The sequence below is a fragment of the Acanthochromis polyacanthus genome, chromosome 5 (genome assembly GCF_021347895.1).
Source record: "Acanthochromis polyacanthus isolate Apoly-LR-REF ecotype Palm Island chromosome 5, KAUST_Apoly_ChrSc, whole genome shotgun sequence".
In the NCBI taxonomy this organism is placed as follows: Eukaryota; Metazoa; Chordata; class Actinopteri; family Pomacentridae; genus Acanthochromis; species Acanthochromis polyacanthus.
In genome coordinates, this window is record NC_067117.1 from 42,153,418 (window position 1) to 42,171,392 (window position 17,975).

At 41.3% G+C, this 17,975-nt stretch overlaps 1 protein-coding gene across 2 annotated transcripts in view; it reads left to right on the plus strand.

Annotated features, from left to right (window-relative positions):
• Nucleotides 1-13,532, plus strand: part of slc41a1 (solute carrier family 41 member 1) — a 28,703-nt gene extending 15,171 nt beyond the window's left edge. For both annotated transcript variants that reach the window (XM_022220741.2, XM_022220742.2), the window contains exons 4-11: nucleotides 756-827; nucleotides 5,114-5,258; nucleotides 5,625-5,771; nucleotides 7,248-7,395; nucleotides 7,717-7,796; nucleotides 8,185-8,319; nucleotides 9,101-9,249; nucleotides 9,580-13,532. In XM_022220741.2, coding sequence (XP_022076433.1) covers nucleotides 756-827; nucleotides 5,114-5,258; nucleotides 5,625-5,771; nucleotides 7,248-7,395; nucleotides 7,717-7,796; nucleotides 8,185-8,319; nucleotides 9,101-9,249; nucleotides 9,580-9,765 — 1,062 coding nt within the window. In that variant the 3' untranslated portion in view covers nucleotides 9,766-13,532. The remainder of the gene's footprint in view (nucleotides 1-755; nucleotides 828-5,113; nucleotides 5,259-5,624; nucleotides 5,772-7,247; nucleotides 7,396-7,716; nucleotides 7,797-8,184; nucleotides 8,320-9,100; nucleotides 9,250-9,579) is intronic.
• The last annotated feature ends 4,443 nt before the right edge of the window (nucleotides 13,533-17,975 follow it).

Here is a 17,975-nt window from a genome sequence, read left to right on the forward strand (position 1 = left end):
GCAGAACAATGCCGATTTTAAAAAATGAACTGAGCAATAAAAGGGTTATAGAACCATAAAGCTGTAAATAGACAAGACTTTACATAATATCCAAGTTAAACAGAGGGATTTTTAGTTTACATTAAAAATATCAATACTTCCAGTTCCTGTACAAACCCTTTCCAGCAGCATCACTAGTTTTTTTTATGCCAGAAGAGAACTAACAGAGGACCTGATGGACCACCTTGGGCTGTGAATTAAAAGTTTGACAATGGAGTGCCTTATAAACTAATTCTCCCTACGTACAGTAGATATTCTCAGCAGCAGTCTTCATGTGTCCAACGCTCTCCTCTCCCACTGTTTATGCAAATGGCAGAGGACACAAAGGAAGAGGAGCTTGGTGGTTTCTGTCCTCTCACTGGATGGGCATCAGGATCATTGCTGTAGACACACAGTAGCCCACTGTAGCCACAGCCACTTGATACTCCAGCCCAGCGGTGTGTGTGTGTGTGTGTGTGTGTGTGTGTGTGTGTGTGTGTGTGTGTGTGTGTGTGTGTGTGTGTGTGTGTGTGTGTGTGTGTGTGTGTGTGTGTGTGTGTGTGTGTGTGTGTGTGTGCGCACAAGACGAGAGATGAGATAAGTGGAGTCGGCCGCAGGGTGGGGGATCAGATGAGAGTGTCTTTGTCCAGAGAACTGATATCTATTGTTCTGATGGGACCAACAGTCAACAGCATTTGTTTGCTCTCATATGTTCTGTGTTCCTATGTGTCCTGCAGGCCAACATCGGGCAGATGGACACAGCCAAGGACATGTGGAAAATGATCATGGGGAACCTGGCCCTCATCCAGGTAACTCACACAAGATGATGCACTCAACTTCAGTGTCACAGAGCAACAATTACATCCACTGAAAAAAAACAGAACCAGATAATGGCTGTATATGTGCTTCAATCAGTGGTCAGATCAGTGGTGGATGGAGAACTCTGACCCTTTCAAAGACTGATACAGTAATGTGCAAATATAGTTACATTTCTTCAACCTGAGAGCCAGAGGGATGAACTTATCATCCAGATTTACACCCTGTTCTCAAGTAGCTGCTCCTGTTGGCAGGTGTAACACATATATAAAATATCAATGATGTCACGAATAAAACATATATATTTTTAAACTTTTATTCTATGAATGACTTCTCTTTGTTTCCATTCAGATGTGACTTTGCTCTGAGGTGTTTTAGATGTGAGGATGCAGGGAGCTACTCGTAGTAACGGATCCTTACTGTCACATCAGGGTCATCTTGATCTTGGATTTCTTTCATGCTCACAAAAACCAGATTAGAGTTGACCAATAATCAGGTTTCTCCTACAGAAATTCAATTCAGTTTTATTCATGTAAAGACAAATTACAACATACAGTAAATCATCAGGAAATTATTCTGTCTTAGAGAGAAACTTTGCTTGAAGCAAACACTTGGTGACAGTAGGTTTCCTTTATCACACATACTCTCTTTTATTGACTGTTCCCCTTTAATCAATGTTTGGGTACAGCAATAGCACTTGAATGGTGTTCACAAAGTTAAAACAATTTCTGAGGCAAAAAGCAGGAATAGGGCTGCACAGTGGAATAGCAGTTAGCACTTTCACTTTGCAGCTAGAAGATCCCTGGTTTGTGTCCCGACTTTCCCGGGATCTTTCTGCATGGAGTTTGCATGTTTTTTTCTCCGGGTTCTCCAGCTTCCTCCCACAGTCCAAAAATATGCTGAGGTTGATTGATGACTTGAAATTGAATGTGAATGTGAGTGTGATTGTTTGTCTCTATGTGTAGCCCTGTGACAGACTGTTACCTGTCCAGGTGATCCTCTGCCTTCTATCCCAGCTGATAGACTCCAGCCCCCCACGATCCTAATGAGGATTAAGCGGTGTGTGGAGAATGGATGGATGGAAAAAGCAGGAACATAGTAAACATCTAATGTTCTTACACGTACTGCAGTCCACCAGCATGTCGTCTCTGTCACAGTGCAGTTACTGTACATCTAAGGGTGTAAACGTGTCAGCAACACCTACTCTTTTAAGGCAACAACACTTCATATACATACATATATACATATATATATATATGTGTATATATGTATACATAACACAAACGGGACACAAAATGACACATCTCATGTTGTGTCTTGCCACAGCCACAGATTAACCTAAAACATCCATCCATCCATTCTCTATACACCGCTTTATCCTCACTAGGGTCATGGGGGGTGCTGGAGTCTATCCCAGCTGACTCTGGTGAAGGCAGGGGACACCCTGGACAGGTCACCAGTCTGTCACAGGGCTACATATACAGACACACAATCACACTCACATTCACACCTACGGACAATTTAGAGTAACCAATTAACCTCAGCATGTTTTTGGACTGTGGGAGGAAGCCGGAGTACCCGGAGAAAACCCACGCATGCACAGGGAGAACATGCAAACTCCATGCAGAAAGATCCCAGGCCGGGATTTGAACCAGGGATCTTCTTGCTGTAAGGCGAAAGTGCTAACCACTACTGCACTGTGCAGCCCTAACCTGAAACAGAGTCTGGAAAACAATAATTAATAATGATTTAAATTCTGGACCTTATTGATCAAGAACAACGATATACTGAGAAAACAGAGAACAGACAAACTAGTCAATGTCAGTCGATCCTAGTTTTGTCACTCCTGTTCCTATTTGTTAATTTGTGTCTTATTTTTGTCATATTTCAACTTTTTTCTCTCTCTCATTTCATTGTGTGCCATTTTTGTGTTGTTTTGTGGGATCTTCTTGTCATTTTGTGTCTAGTTTGTGTCATTTTGTGCCTAATTTGTTTCATTTTGTGCCTAGTTTGTGTCATTTTGTGTCTAGTTTGTGTCATTTTGTGTCTAGTTTGTGTCATTCTTCATCTCATTTTTGCATTGTTGCATCTTGTTTGTGTTGTTTTGTGTCTCATTTTACCTCATTGGTGTCTCATTCATTTGAATCACAAAGTGTGACCAAACTTTTGACTAGTGGTGTATAGTGTATTGTATTTTTTCATTTCCTTTGCTCTGTGATGCTGTCCTCTCCCCTGGTTTGCTCTTTGATGTTGGCTTTGGTTATGTAATGTTTGGTGAGTTCATACATGGTTCCTGGAACACTCTAAACCAGTGCTGACTGGACGATGACACAACCAGGGGTCACCATGCTCTGACACTGGGTGACACTGCTGCTCCATGAAGACAGTTCTATTGGAATTACTGATCTACTGAATCTGTAACTTGTTCTGGTAATTGTGTACTTGTGACAAAGTACTGGCACTGTGTGTGTACACACGTGGACAAAATTGTTGGTACCCCTCAGTTAAAGAAGGAAAAACCCACAATTCTCACTGAAATCACTTGAAACTCACAAAAGTAACAATAAATAAAAATTTATTGAAAATTAAATAATCAAAAACAGCCATTACTTTTGAATTGTTGATTAACATAATTATTAAAAAAATAAAAAATAATGAAACAGGCCTGGACAAAAATGATGGTACCTCTATAAAAGATTGAAAACTATTTGACCAGAGTGACATGATTAACTCAGGTGTGTCATTTAATTGACATCACAGGTGTTTCCAAACTCATAATCAGTCAGTCTGCCTATTTAAAGGGAGACAAGTAGTCACCCTGCTGTTTGGTGAAAAGGTGTGTACCACACTGAACATGGACAACAGAAAGTGAAGGAGAGAATTGTCCCAGGACATCCGAAAAAAAATGATAGACAAACATCTTAAAGGTAAAGGCTATAAGACCATCTCTAAACAGCTTGAAGTTCCTGTGACAACAGTGGCTCATATTATTCAGAAGTTCAAGACCCACGGGACAGTAGCCAACCTCCCTGGACGTGGCCGCAAGAGGAAAATTGATGACAAATTGAAGAGACGGATCGTTGGAATTGTATCCAAAGAGCCCAGAGCAACCTCCAAAGAAATTAAAGGTGAACTCCAAGGCCAAGGTACATCAGTGTCAGATCGCACCATTCGTCGTTGTTTGAGCCAAAGTGGACTTCATGGGAGACGACCAAGGAGGACACCACTGCTGAAAAAAACTCATAAAAAAGCCAGACTGGAATTTGCAAAAATGTATGTTGACAAGCCACAAAGCTTCTGGGAGAATGTCCTTTGGACAGATGAGACCAAACTGGAGCTTTTTGGTAAGGCACATCAACTCTATGTTCATAGACTGAAAAACCAAGCATACGAAGAAAAGAACACTGTCCCTACGGTGAAACATGGAGGAGGCTCAGTAATGTTTTGGGGCTGCTTTGCTGCATCTGGCACAGGGTGTCTTGAAAGTGTGCAAGGTACGATGAAATCTGAAGACTATCAAGGCATTCTGGAGAGAAATGTGCTGCCTAGTGTGAGAAAGCTTGGTCTCAGTCGCAGGTCATGGGTCTTCCAACAGGACAACGATCCAAAACACACAGCCAAAAACACCCAAGAATGGCTGAGAGAAAAGCGTTGGACTATTCTAAAGTGGCCTTCTATGAGCCCAGATCTGAATCCCATTGAACATATGTGGAAGGAGCTGAAACATGCCATTTGGAGAAGACACCCATCAAACCTGAGACAACTGGAGCTGTTTGCTCATGAGGAGTGGGCCAAAATACCTGTTGACAGCTGCAGAACGCTCATTGACAAATACAGAAATCGTTTAATTGCAGTGATTGCCTCAAAAGGTTGTGCAACAAAATATTAAGTTATGGGTACCATCATTTTTGTCCAGCCCTATTTCATTAGTTTGTTTTTTTAAATAATTATGTTAATCAACAATTCAAAAGTGATGGCTGATTTTGATTATTTAATTTTCAATAAATTTTTATTTATTGTTACTTTTGTGAGTTTCAAGTGATTTCAGTGAGAATTATGGGTTTTTCCTTCTTTAACTGAGGGGTACCAACAATTTTGTCCACGTGTGTAGCGACAGCGTAGTACAGTGTCACTGTATGCATACATGAAGACCACGTAGAGTTTGACTGGGAGCAAACTGAACGATTGAAGCTGTTCACGTTACATGACAGTCTCATGCATGTGGAGTTTTTACACATTGTCTCAACAGCTACAGGAATCATTTTGTTGTGTTCTTCAGGTCCAGGCCACGGTGGTGGGATTTCTTGCATCCATAGCTGCTGTGATCTTCGGTTGGATCCCAGAGGGGCACTTCCGGCTGGGCCACGCAGTGCTGCTGTGTGCTTCCAGTGTGGCTACAGCCTTTATCGCCTCTCTGCTGCTTGGTATGGCCACCACTAATTCATATATTTCACTAAAAACACAAATAGTTTTGGTAAATGAAAAGTAAAGGGATCCCCAGAATTTACCCCCTGGAGACTGTAAGCTTCTATACAAAACTGATTGTTGATATATTTCAGTCAAGGCCAAAGTGGTGATTGGAATAACTGAGTGAATTTACAAAGACATGATAGAGTAGAAAATGGTGCTGAAAACTTAGATGTAAATCAGTTAGAACTTCAACAAGGCATTATGACCTGACAGCCGTGATGATTGATGATTAGGTTTTAGAGTCAAACATACTGTCACTTACTAATATGTGACCTCAAATGTCTTTCCTGCTGTGATGCCTCTGACCTGAAACCCTGCAGGTCTCATCATGATCGGTGTGATTATAGCGGCCAGAAAAGTCGGCATCAACCCTGACAACGTGGCCACACCCATCGCTGCCAGCCTGGGAGACCTGATCACCCTGTCCCTGCTGGCTGGCATCTCCACGGGACTCTACAAGGAGCTAGGTAACAGCAGTCAGCATGGTGCTGTTTAGTTTTTCATTTTATCTTTTGCCTTTGGGCTTCACTGAGCTTTCACCTTCACACGAAGACAGCGCCTAGTGCAGTTATCTGTGCATGCTGGGCTCAGATGAGTGAAGCACACTGTCACAGGTTTATTCAGGTGTCAGATGAAATATTTGTAATTTGGAAATATTTTTGTGGTAGAAGGTAATACTTTAAATTTAAGTGCTGCACCTTAGTACAAATTTATGCTTAACTTGAGCTCTGACTTGCTTCTTGTACTGCAATCGGAATTGAAGCTTGCCTTTATTTGTGCTCCAATAATTCAATTAAAGAACCATCCCAGTTGTCTCACAAATTCAAAAACCTTTATTAACCCTGAAGTTATAAAACAGAACAGCATCTGTAGATGGTGTTTGGCTGTGTGTGATAAATAAGGACAGCTCTTTAGTTTCTAATGTTAGCTCTGTGATAATGTCTTCACCAAGCTGCCCACTGTCCCGTCATTTCCACACCACAATCTGACACAACTAGTCACAGAGTTTGCCATAACCATTCAACTGTCTGTCAGCTGAATGTCTGACAGTCTGCTTGCTTTATGGTTTTACTTCTTCATATTTTGAACTTGTGTGGATTCATGTGGGGCTGCACAGTGGTCTAGTGGTTAGCACTTTGGCCTTGTAGCAAGAAAATCCCCGGTTCAAATCCCGGCCTGGTCCTGGGATCTTTCTGCATGGAGTTTGCATGTTCTCCCTGTGCATGCGTGGGTTTTCTCCGGGTACTCCGGCTTCCTCCCACAGTCCAAAAATATGCTGAGGTTAATTGGTTACTCTAAATTGTCCGTAGGTGTGAGTGTGATTGTTTGTCTGTATATGTAGCCCTGTGACAGACTGACCTGTCCAGGGTGTCCCCTGCCTTCACCCGAGTCAGCTGGGATAGACTCCAGCACCCCCCATGACCCTGGTGAGGATAAAGCGGTGTATAGAGAATGGATGGATGGATTCATGTGGTGCAGACACACACAAACACAACCGGTATTTTCTGTTTGTGCTGGTCTGGAGGCTCCAGCTGTAACACTGCCTCCTACAGGATGCCAGTCAAAGTCCATCAGCTCAAATGCTTAATAACTCTTTAATGAGCTGATGTTGTTTTGTGATAGTCTGATGCTTTGTTGAAAATGTAATGTCTGCAGAAACTCTTCTTTTCTTTTGTCTTTAATGTGATTTGGATTGAAGGTGTGTCAGTCTTACGTGCCTTCATCAACAACAAATAATCTGTAAATATATGATTACAAACATCCATGCAAATCATTTTACCCGACGATAAGATTAGAAAATACAAGTCACTGTCATTAATGAAATGTTTTTTTATCAAAACATGGATATTTGACATCCCAACACCCTCTCAGTAAAATGTCATTGTCCTTCAGCATGCACTAGTATACAAGTCCATTTTTCTCTGTTTTTCCTTCCCATTCAGAGTACAATGACTATGCCAACCCATTGGTGTGTGCGGCGTTTGTAGCAATGTGCCCGTTATGGGTGCTGATTGCCAGGAAAATACCGTGTACCAGGGAGGTCCTCTACTCCGGCTGGGAGCCAGTCATCATTGCCATGGCCATCAGCAGGTAGGATCCTTCTTGAATCAGGTCAGACAGAGTGCAACACACAGTTTATGTACAGCACTGATTGCTTTCAGTGGTCACACTAGTAAAGAAGAACAGGAGAACAGGAGTGGGATTGGCCTTAGCTGGGTTTCTGTCACAAATCACACTAATAACCAGAAACAACAGAGCTGATTGTTTTCAGACATTACACTGAATGTTACAGAATTAAGAATTAACCAAGCTGAGCTGTGCAACATCTGTCACAGTGCAGCACTTCAGACTTTCTGTGTACTTTGTCATTTTTCTTTTAGTTTTTCATTCTCAGACTCTCTTGTCCTTTAGTGTCGGTGGTTTGATCCTCGACAAGACGGTGACCAACCCAAACTTTGCTGGCATGGCTGTCTTCACTCCAGTCATCAACGGTGAGGAGTCAGAAAACTGGCGACAAACTTTGGATTTTTACAAAAAAATTTAAAAATATGAGTAACCTTAGCAACGGAGAATGAGCTACAGATAGAAAATGGGAGTGAATGATGGAGATAATAGCCGTTAAACAACAAATATACACAACATGGCCAAACACTGAAATCTCACTCTTCTGTTTTAATAATAGTCCATATATCTGCCAGATGAAGCATTTGTGTAAAACAAACTGACACAAGTAGCATTCTGTAAATCTCTTTAACACCAGTCTTTTAGACATGAGTTTATATTCTTTATTTCACATTCAAAAACAGGAACTTTAATGAACCAGCATGTGTTTTTATCAGGGTGTGTTGTCGTTTCCATGTCTCCCCCTGTGTGTACCAGGAGTGGGAGGCAACCTGGTGGCGGTTCAGGCCAGTCGTATCTCCACCTATCTCCACATGAACGGTCTACCAATGGGGGATCCCAACCCCACCCCGAGGAAATGCCCCACACCCTGCGTCTCCTTCTTTGGCTCCAGTAAGCTACTGCTTCACTGTTTCTTTACACGCTTTGTCTCATAAAAACATGTCTTGTCATGCATGGATGGAGTACTGACGAGTCCAGTGAGCCAAGTGATCAGAGGGCCCACAGTCCAGAGGTTTTACTCTGAAGTTTATTTCTTGTGGTCAATTAAATAACTTCAAGAAAATGCAAAATATCAACCACAAATATAAACAAAGACATGCAATGCAACTTCCAAATTGACTGCAGACAGATCAAAAATGACCACAGAGATGCAGAAAAGACAAAAGCAATCACAAAGACAAAAATGGCTTCGAAGGAAGACAACTGCAAAGAGACACATAGCCACTACAAAGAGACAAGAAGAACTAGCAATGGACAAAATCACCTACAAAGAAACACTAAAATGACAAACAGACTACTACAAAGATACACAAAACAACTGGAGAAAAACTAGAGAAAAAGCAACTACAGGCACACAGCACAACTACGAGACATAGAACAGCTACAGAGAGAAAGAAACAACTAGAAATAAACCAAACAATTACAAAGCGACTCATACCTAAAAGGAGACACACTACAACTACTAAGAAAGGCAAAGCAACCACAAAGAGACATGGAAAAACACAAAGCCTTTGACCGACACAGCCTTGTTGGCCAGTCTGGGCGTTAGTTTCAATTTAAGCCCTAATATCTGTCTTCAGCTCAGAAAAGCTCAGCAACAAACTCACATCTCATCACAGTCTTAAGTGAAGTGAAGGTTTGACGAGCCTCTCCGTCTCTCTCTTACTTTCAGATGTAAACTCTCGTTCGGCCCGTGTGCTCTTCCTCCTGGTTGCCCCAGGTCACCTTGTCTTCCTCTACACCATCAACTCCCTGAGGGGTGGACACACCACCCTAACACCCATCTTCATCACCTTCTACCTGGCTGCTGCACTGCTGCAGGTACACATGTGCTTGTCACACACATTCATGCAGCCTTATGTGCAATTAAAGCAAGGAAACATCTCATAAAGAAAATAAATGTGTGTTAAAGGTCTCTGCTGTTTAATATAACAGTAGTAGAGGTAATAGATTGAAGTCCTTCAAACAAAGTTAAACATACTTACCTTTTTTTAGATGAATTGAGTCTGTATGGTTTCTGGTTCTTTGACAGCCTCCATACACCAAATCACTGTAGAATGTTGAGATTGGTTAAACTATGTTGAGAATCAACTGCAGATATCTGAAAGCTGTTTTTGCTTTGAATTTAAATTGCTTCTGCTTTATTTCTAGGTCATGATCCTACTTTACCTGGCAGACTGGATGGTCCACTGGATGTGGGGCCGAGGCATGGACCCAGACAACTTCTCCATCCCCTACCTGACTGCCCTAGGTGACCTGCTGGGGACTGGTTTCCTCGCCCTTTGCTTTCACATGCGCTGGTTCATTGGGGACAGAGATACTAATGTGGGCAACTGATCACAGGCATAAACAAATGCACAAAATAAAACCTTTACAAATACTGTATGCTTCCACGCATTGGCAGTGACGTGCCTCATTTGTATGGCTGAACATCATCTAAAAGTGGACATCTGCAAGAAAAGGGCTAGTCTCCAGTGGGGCTCTGATTAATGGTATAGTGCACATACCATGTCATCTTCAGGATCTTAGGATGTAGATGTACTGCTGACACCGCAGCATCCCAGAAACCCAGACAGTGTCTTTGTTTCACCATAGAAACGATGTAAACATGCATATCTTCACCTCAGCCACCCAACCTGACCTGAAGACTCCACTCCTCCTCCTCTGTTTTACATCATAATTGACTTCTACCACTTTTATTGTCATACTATTGACAATTATTTTTCGTAAATAATGTGTTTGATATGAATCAATGTGCATGGTCAGCCCTCATTATTTTCAATGGGGACTTTAGCCCTCCTGTTTTTAAAGACTGATGTTTAACACTTGAAACCACAACGACAGCAAAAAAATATGTCCAATTAAGCCTTGAATGCTTGTTCACCAAGTGCCATGTCAAACATACAGAATGAACATTATATGAAATATAATGTCATTTCTGAATTAGCAGAATGCTTAGGTTCTAGTTTCAGTCAGTCCAGCAAATGCTTTGATTAGTCGTTCATCAGAGGTTACACTACTTTCATTTTTCCCAAATCTGGTAACTACTGTGGTTATGAAATGTCCTCATTGAGAGAAGTAAGCAAACACTTAAACTTTGGAAAATAGTACGTGGAAAATGACTGTTGACTAGGAGAGTTTCCTTAAACCGACACACAAAGACATGCCTCACTGTTTGGTGCAGCTCACTAGTGGATCTCAATAGGTTAGTGATGTCTTAATTTGAAACCAGTTCTTCCAGGAGACAATAGCCTCAGTTGCCCCATCTAAAAACATCTGCCAGTTCTTGTACTTCCTAAGCCAGGCTGACAGTGAGTGACAAGAGGCTCAACATGCTGCAGTTCACTGCTACAAATGAGCAGTCCTTAGCCATGGAGGCCACCGTGTTCACACATGGCTCAGAGGGTGAAATTGTGCTAAGCTGCCTTAAGCAGGATCCCAGGTGTTCACTCAGGTTCAGCTGAACAGTCTGACACCAGGTGAACGCTGATAGTTTGTGTGGATATTGATTTACTTTATATCATAAAATTTTAATTTCTCTTGTGGCAAAGTTGATCATTCCAGTGAAAGATAAACCAATGACAGTATCAGGTGACAAGAAGTTTTTTTTTTTTTAATTTTTCAGTATTTCAATGTTGGTACAGACCTTGAGAGTTTGATTTACCAAAATATAGGCAAAATTTTTCAAGCTGTCTAAGAGCCTGGTCACACCAGAATTCAAAATAGCTGCAATAATTAGTGAAATCAATTCAGAATTGATGTGTTTGACTCCAAAACTCATGTAGCCATAGCTTATTCACACATTCATGTTTATCCCTTAGAATATAAACTACAGCACAAATTAATAAAAAGGTCTACAGAGCCTGAGAAGACAGTACAACATTTCAAGTTGACTTACTGTCCTACTGGCAACCATTAATTCACTAAGCTGATGAGTCAGCAAGTCTCATTTAGTGAACATTTACTTCCCTTTCATAAATCTTTATTAAAATATCAGGGAATGGTAAAAGGTTTAGTACACAGAACAAAAGAGAGAGAAGCTCAAAGCTGGTGTTAGCGAGAAATGCTAGCTTGTTTCCAGCTTACTAGCATACTGCTGTATCTATGCGTAGAACGCCTGCTAGAGCATGTGGAATTTTTACATGCAAATTCACTTTCCTGACCAGATGCAAACCATCTTGACTGTGCTGAGAAAACCAGTGGATATGGTAGCTGTGCAGAGCTGGCATGCTTGCATCTCTTATTTCTCAAGGCCACACCAATTCATTTTGCTGTTGTAGGTCCTGGTGTGATTGGGTGTTGAGCCTGATTTCATTGCTGACTTTTTGTCCCTCTTGCTACACTAAAGAATGATAACAATACTGTCTCTAATCAGGGATGAACCTGAACTTTTGTAATTGATTGGTTGATGCTAAGTAACATCATAGTGACACAGTGGCATGCCGCCCCAAATTCCTAAACCTACACAGCCACACTAACTATCTGTCATCACATGAGCTGACTCGTGGGCTTACAGGTGAGGAGGAGAATAGAAAAGAAAGTTGTTAGTCGTTTCGACAGAATGTGCGTACGTTGGCCCAAGAGAAACCTGCAAGTGATGCTCGGCTTAGAATGCGTGTGCAGAGCGCATAGGATGAATTTGCAAATCATAATTATTAGATTTTTCTGTGGTGTTACAGATCTTTTCAATGCATCGATTATGTTGAAATTGTGATTTTTCTTAAGTATCCCTTTCCTCATTTTGTTAGTCCTTTTAACTCTTTGCAATTATTGATTTGCGTCCTGAATTTAATTGAGAAAACAACCACTGCAACCATGAAGCAACTTCTCTGGACTTTTCAAATGCAACAGTGTACTGTAATCTGCAAACGTACCATCGGAGGGCGCCACAGGGATATTCTTGTCTGTGTGTTCTCTGGTTACAAACCCACACGTGTCCACTCAGAGTCACTGTTCTCAATCTGTGTGCTTTTATATGGAGTTTGAATGGTGCAAAGTGTGCATCCTTCAATCTGTTCACTCTCAGTCTGTACTTTCCATTCTCTTGCTGACCAGGTGCCGGTGTTCAGACTCTACATCAATAGAAAGTTGTGAATACTTCTATAAGGGGACAAGTAATGCTTTGTCTATTTATTTTTAGAAGCACACAAAGCAAATTGTATATACTATATTTATTCTATATATAAGGTTGTTTATTTTGTCTTTTCCACTCTATTTCTTTGTCCCCATGTTGTTGTCACTTTTTTCATCTCTTTCCGTTGTGCAAAAGACCACTAAAGCCTTTTGCCACTCTCCATAATAAAATGGCAGTAAGGCCAGTGACTAGCAAGGTGCCTCATAGCAGTCATCACACACCTCACACAGATGCACATATGTCCTGTCACAACTGGGGAAGTATACCTGTAAGCAATAGAATGGCCTCTATCAGATTCACAGTAACCAATCAGGAGTTAGGTTCCCCACAGAGTCGTGTCTCTTTAATTATCTTTGATTAACAAATGATGTACAGTATGTTGATTATGATGCGTAATATAACAGTGACTTTATGTGATGTGGCAAGCATTTGTTCACGTGAATCTGCAGAAAGATGGATTTGGATTTTGAAAACATTTCAGCAGACTTCATCACAGAGCATCTGGAAAGTCTGGAATCATTTTAGGCATCAGCAGAACTAAGATTCCAACCCACAAATACAACAGAAAGAATTACAAAAAAAGGACAAAGTTCAGTGTCTCTTCTATTTATGATTCCAGATGTTCCCTCTCTGTATCTAACATAGGTAGCCTTTCACCTATAACTCGCCTACTGCCTCATTAACTTCAGTGCTTTGACCCCTTGAGCCCCGGATCTCAGTGGGAACTACCCTCAGGCTGCCAAGATCCACATCAAGATCGAGTCCTTGACTGTAAATGTCCTCATGTCCTAGTCAGTTTTGCTGCCTTTAAGGAAAAGTGATGTAAAGACATGCGGTCTAATGGGGTCTGAGGTCTTTGTTCAGTGTGTGTTCACTTGTAAAAGCCCTCCTCAGTGAAGCAGGAGAGAAGCTTTTTCCCTGCAGAACTCTGTGAAATGCTGGAAATAAAGGACTATACTATTTGATACCATCTCTCTGCCTTAGTGTTGTTATTTGTCACATTTACTGTAAATATGTTTGTTATCTAAGTTAAACATTCCTCTCTTTAATTTGTAGAACAAAGGTTTCAGAATTTTTACAGGCTGACATATGTCCATAATTTCAAAATAACTGTCAAACTCACAACTATCAGCCAATACTAAATAAATAAAAATTGAGTTTATCAGATACAGTCTACACTCAGTGACCTAGAAGGAAAACATGAAAAAAATGTTAGAAATGTTTAACCCTAACCCAAATTTCTTCACAGTCAAAAGCTGAGATTTCTTATTGACCAAAGTTTATTTATTTAAAGCACTTGCTGTCACTCCAGATTGTGTTCAGATTCCCTTTTCTTGCCTTAATTGTCCTTTAGATTATCCACAACTTGACTGAAGTCCTGTAGCACTTATTTATCAATAAAGTCAAATGAAATGATTCAGTTTGTCAAACTCCAAGCATATCTGAAGAACATAAAGGTCTGGATGACCTGTGAATTTCTTTATTTAAATTCGGACTAAACTGACATTACGGTGTTTGGCCTTTGAAACACGCTGTCGAAGCATTGCTTGGCCTCTCATTTTACTGTGAGGATCCTTGGACTTACTTTTGACTAGGATATTTCCTTTAACTCACACATAAAGCACATCTGTAGGACAGAGCTCTTTCACCTGCATAATATTGTCAAAATCTAAAGTTTTGAGTGTTTCTAGAACAGTGACTTGCATTGTGAAAATGGAAGTTTAAAGTCACCAGGTTTAAGCTGGATAAGTGAGTAGTTGAGCAAAAGAAGTCTTGACCAGAAAAGTGACCAAGAAGTCAATGGTTGCTTCACCAGCGCTACTAAAGTCCTCTCCAGTGGTGTTAGGACCAATCAAAAATAGAACCATTTCAGCAAAATCGGGAACAGATTGTCTCAGAGAGATGTTGAAAAACTAGTTCATGTATTTTTTTCACTTCTAGGCTGGACAAATGTAATGTAATCTCAATAATTCTCATAAAAATCTCCAGCTAATGCAGAATGCTGCAGTCAGAGTTCTGAAAGGAACCAGTATGAAAGGGGGACAGCATTAGCTTGTTGTCATTGGCTCCCTCTCTCTGCAGGTGTCTCTGGATCTGGAGCTACACATCTCTGATCTGCAGTTTCTAGCCTCACTGATCTCCTAAATGTTCATTGTTCTGATATGTGTTGTTTGTCTGTTCTCCATCTGCTATCCTGTTATATCCTGCTATATCAATAAAATTGAACTAACTGAATTAACACCTGCAGCCAACTGAATTATTTGGACGAAGCTGAGAAAAGCACACAGCTGTGTTTACAAGCTCACACAATCCATACGGCACATCAGAGCAGAGGTATAAAAGCCGTTCTACAGCAGTGGCTTCCATTCTGAATGGAAGTTTAAAACCACCAGGCTTAAACTGGTCAAACTGAGTAATGGAGCAAAAAGGGCCTTGATCAGAAAGGTGACCAAGAAGTCAATGGTCATGATTTGACGCTCCATTTCTTGTCCCCCCATTGGGATGCAGGCCTTAGTCCTATTCTGGACCTCAAGGGAATCATCAACAATGGTCACCGCCTGAGATACAGAATGGTAATGGTTTCCAGAGTAAGTCAAGCCACCTCTGTAGGGAACTTGCTTGCTACGAATTGACCCCAGAAAGGCATGCTTCCAGATACTCATCTGGCATGGGCAGATAGTTCCTGAGGCTCAGCTTTGCATTTCAGGTCCTCCCTTTGGGCATATTTCGGGCTCCTCAGACATTCAACCAATGTCTAAATGTGATCCTTGCACCTATAAGGCAGTGAGGACTCAGGATCCACAGCTACCTGGATGACTGACTGCTTTGCACAGGCTCTGAGGAACAATACCACTGTTGTGTGGCTTTCTTTTTGGAAAGCATTCAAGGCTTAGGTCTGCAATTGAACAACAGAAAGAAAGAGCACGCTTTAGCCTTCCTAGGTGACACCATTTCTGAGTATGGTTCTGGACTCCAGGAGGAAGACCACCATTGTGCTGATCCTAGAGATCCTAGTCTTGTAGTTGCACTCTTAGGTCATCTGGGGTCTCTGTCTTCATCTCCTGGGACTAATGACAAGCATCATACAAGCAGTCCCTACAGTGCATCAGGCCTGTGAAAAGGTCCCTGCTGAGCTTGGGCCTTTGTCTACAGGTCTACATAGTAAAGGGGAGTGAACCATGCAATCTCTGACAGATGAGGAGTGTGTTACCATAGTCCTAGACAACAGAAGTTAGTTTAGATGAGAAAAAGGCTTGGAGTTCTTTCTTTCTGTAGGGATGTAACTTATGATGTGTATGTGTGTCATCTTGTAAACATCATCCAGAGTTTGTGTCATGGAGCCACTGGTGACTGTGTGCCGTCCTCCTTCTGTGGTGGATTTTTTGGGCCTTTGTAGAGGGAGATGTTCTGTGTAGGCCCAGCTGTTGCTGGTTTGAGAGCCTCTCCACAACTCCAGCTGCCAGTCATCTCAGCTAATGAGTGTGAAGACCTACACTCCAGCTTTTGCTCTCTCCTGACCTGTCTGATTCGGCCACCACCAGGTTTCCTCCACCATCATCCAACCGATCAGAGCCATCATCACACCTGGTGAGTATACCAAAACCTTAGTCAGGGCAGCTGGGATTCAATATGACCACTTTGCCCTGCTGCCTCTTGGGTCTTTATGTTTTGCATGTTCTGTGCCACTGAGGGGTGGCTACTAGGAAAATATATCTTCTGTTAACAGCCGCTGATTCCATCAGGAACTACCAGTCTTGGTGAGGACTAGCGTCTGTTAGCGGCTGACTAATCTGGTGAGAAGCTACTTGTGTCCTGTAGTCACTGAGGGGTGGTGATTCATGTGCTGTTTGCATCGGTAATGTGTGTCTGGAGGCACCAATTATTTAGTTAATTCCATGCACTCATTTGTATTTTCTGTCATTTGTGGTGGATGTTGCTATTGTGTTTAAATCTGGTGAATGAGTTTAGTTGTTTTGTTTTTCTTGAGCGAGGTTGATAATACTGTTGGCTTTTGGTTTTATTTGGTTCTTTGATTTAGCAACACCCACCAGCCATGCTTTCCTTTGTTTGATCACTTTTATGTTAATTTTGTTACTGAGCAGTAAATTGCTTTACCAAACCAATGACATCTGGTTGTTTCTGTTACATCCAGCTAACCCTAGCGGCCAGTGCAAACATTTTCTCTTTCTGAGGTGCTGAAGCAGTGTCATGTTACCTTATCCTTACCTCACCTACCTAGTGTGTCTGCTTATATTTTTTTGGTAGTAAATTGTATATGCGTTCTTTGCTGTTTCCACATTGCTGTAGTCACTGACATCCATAGTGCATCAGTTACCTCCATTTCACACCAAACTAGACAAAATGTGCAACTGGCTCCGGGGCTTCGATGGCAGGAGTCCAGAAAGCCAGGTAAAGGCTAGTTTGACAATAGAAAGTAGACCACATTCTTTAAACCAAACATGCTTTAGATCATTTGTTGTAAGATTGTGTTTTACCAGACTGCATCATTTTTTTCTTTGTGTTAAGTAAAACACAGAAATTCTAGTGTACCAGGAATGCAAGACTGCAATCAAGTTATCTACATATTTATTCCATTGTTCAGGGTCAAATATTAGAAAATAGTGAAAATTACCGACTTCCATAATTTTTTATTTTTGTCCCAACCAGCAGTCAAAAAAACTCCAAAGGCTGAGATTTAATATGGCTGAATGTCCATGGCTGCAGGCCGTATGCTGTCCATGGTATCTCAGTGCCTGTTTGTGCATTTCTTCTCCAGATTTTTAATCAAGTGATAAATATTTTTAAAAATCTAATTATTCTCTAGCTATGCAAGTTGTGTACTTGTGCATTTAAGACTTGCCTACCAAAGCAAATGAGAGTGAGGACTAAAAAAAAAACAAAAGTATTTCTGGCTGACAGCATTGTGCTGAAAAACTAATCAAACAAAATAAGAGAAGTTGTGCCACCCCAACATCAGCTGTGGTTTCACTCTGAAGTAAACTCTGCCACTACTTATAAGTCCTCTATCTCACAATGATACAAATAGCATATATTCATCTCTTGGAGGCTTATTATGACCCTGAACCTACTCTTTGCCTAAACTTAACCTTATTCTAACCCAAGCCAAAATCTAGCCCTAATTTGCCCTCACTTTAATCCAAGTCTTCATGCTTAGAATGAAGGATCGGCCTTCTAGGGACCTTTTGTTTTGAGGAGAGAGGTCACCCAAGTGATTGAGTTGTAAAACAGCTGTCTGAAGGGTCCAGAGAGTGGCTGATCAATATTCCTGGCTACCATTACACCATGAAGACAGAAGAACACTCTAAGCAACTCAGGGAAAGGGTTATTGAGAAGTACAATTCAGGGGATGGTTACAAAAACATTTCCAAGGCACTGAACATCCCCCAGAGTT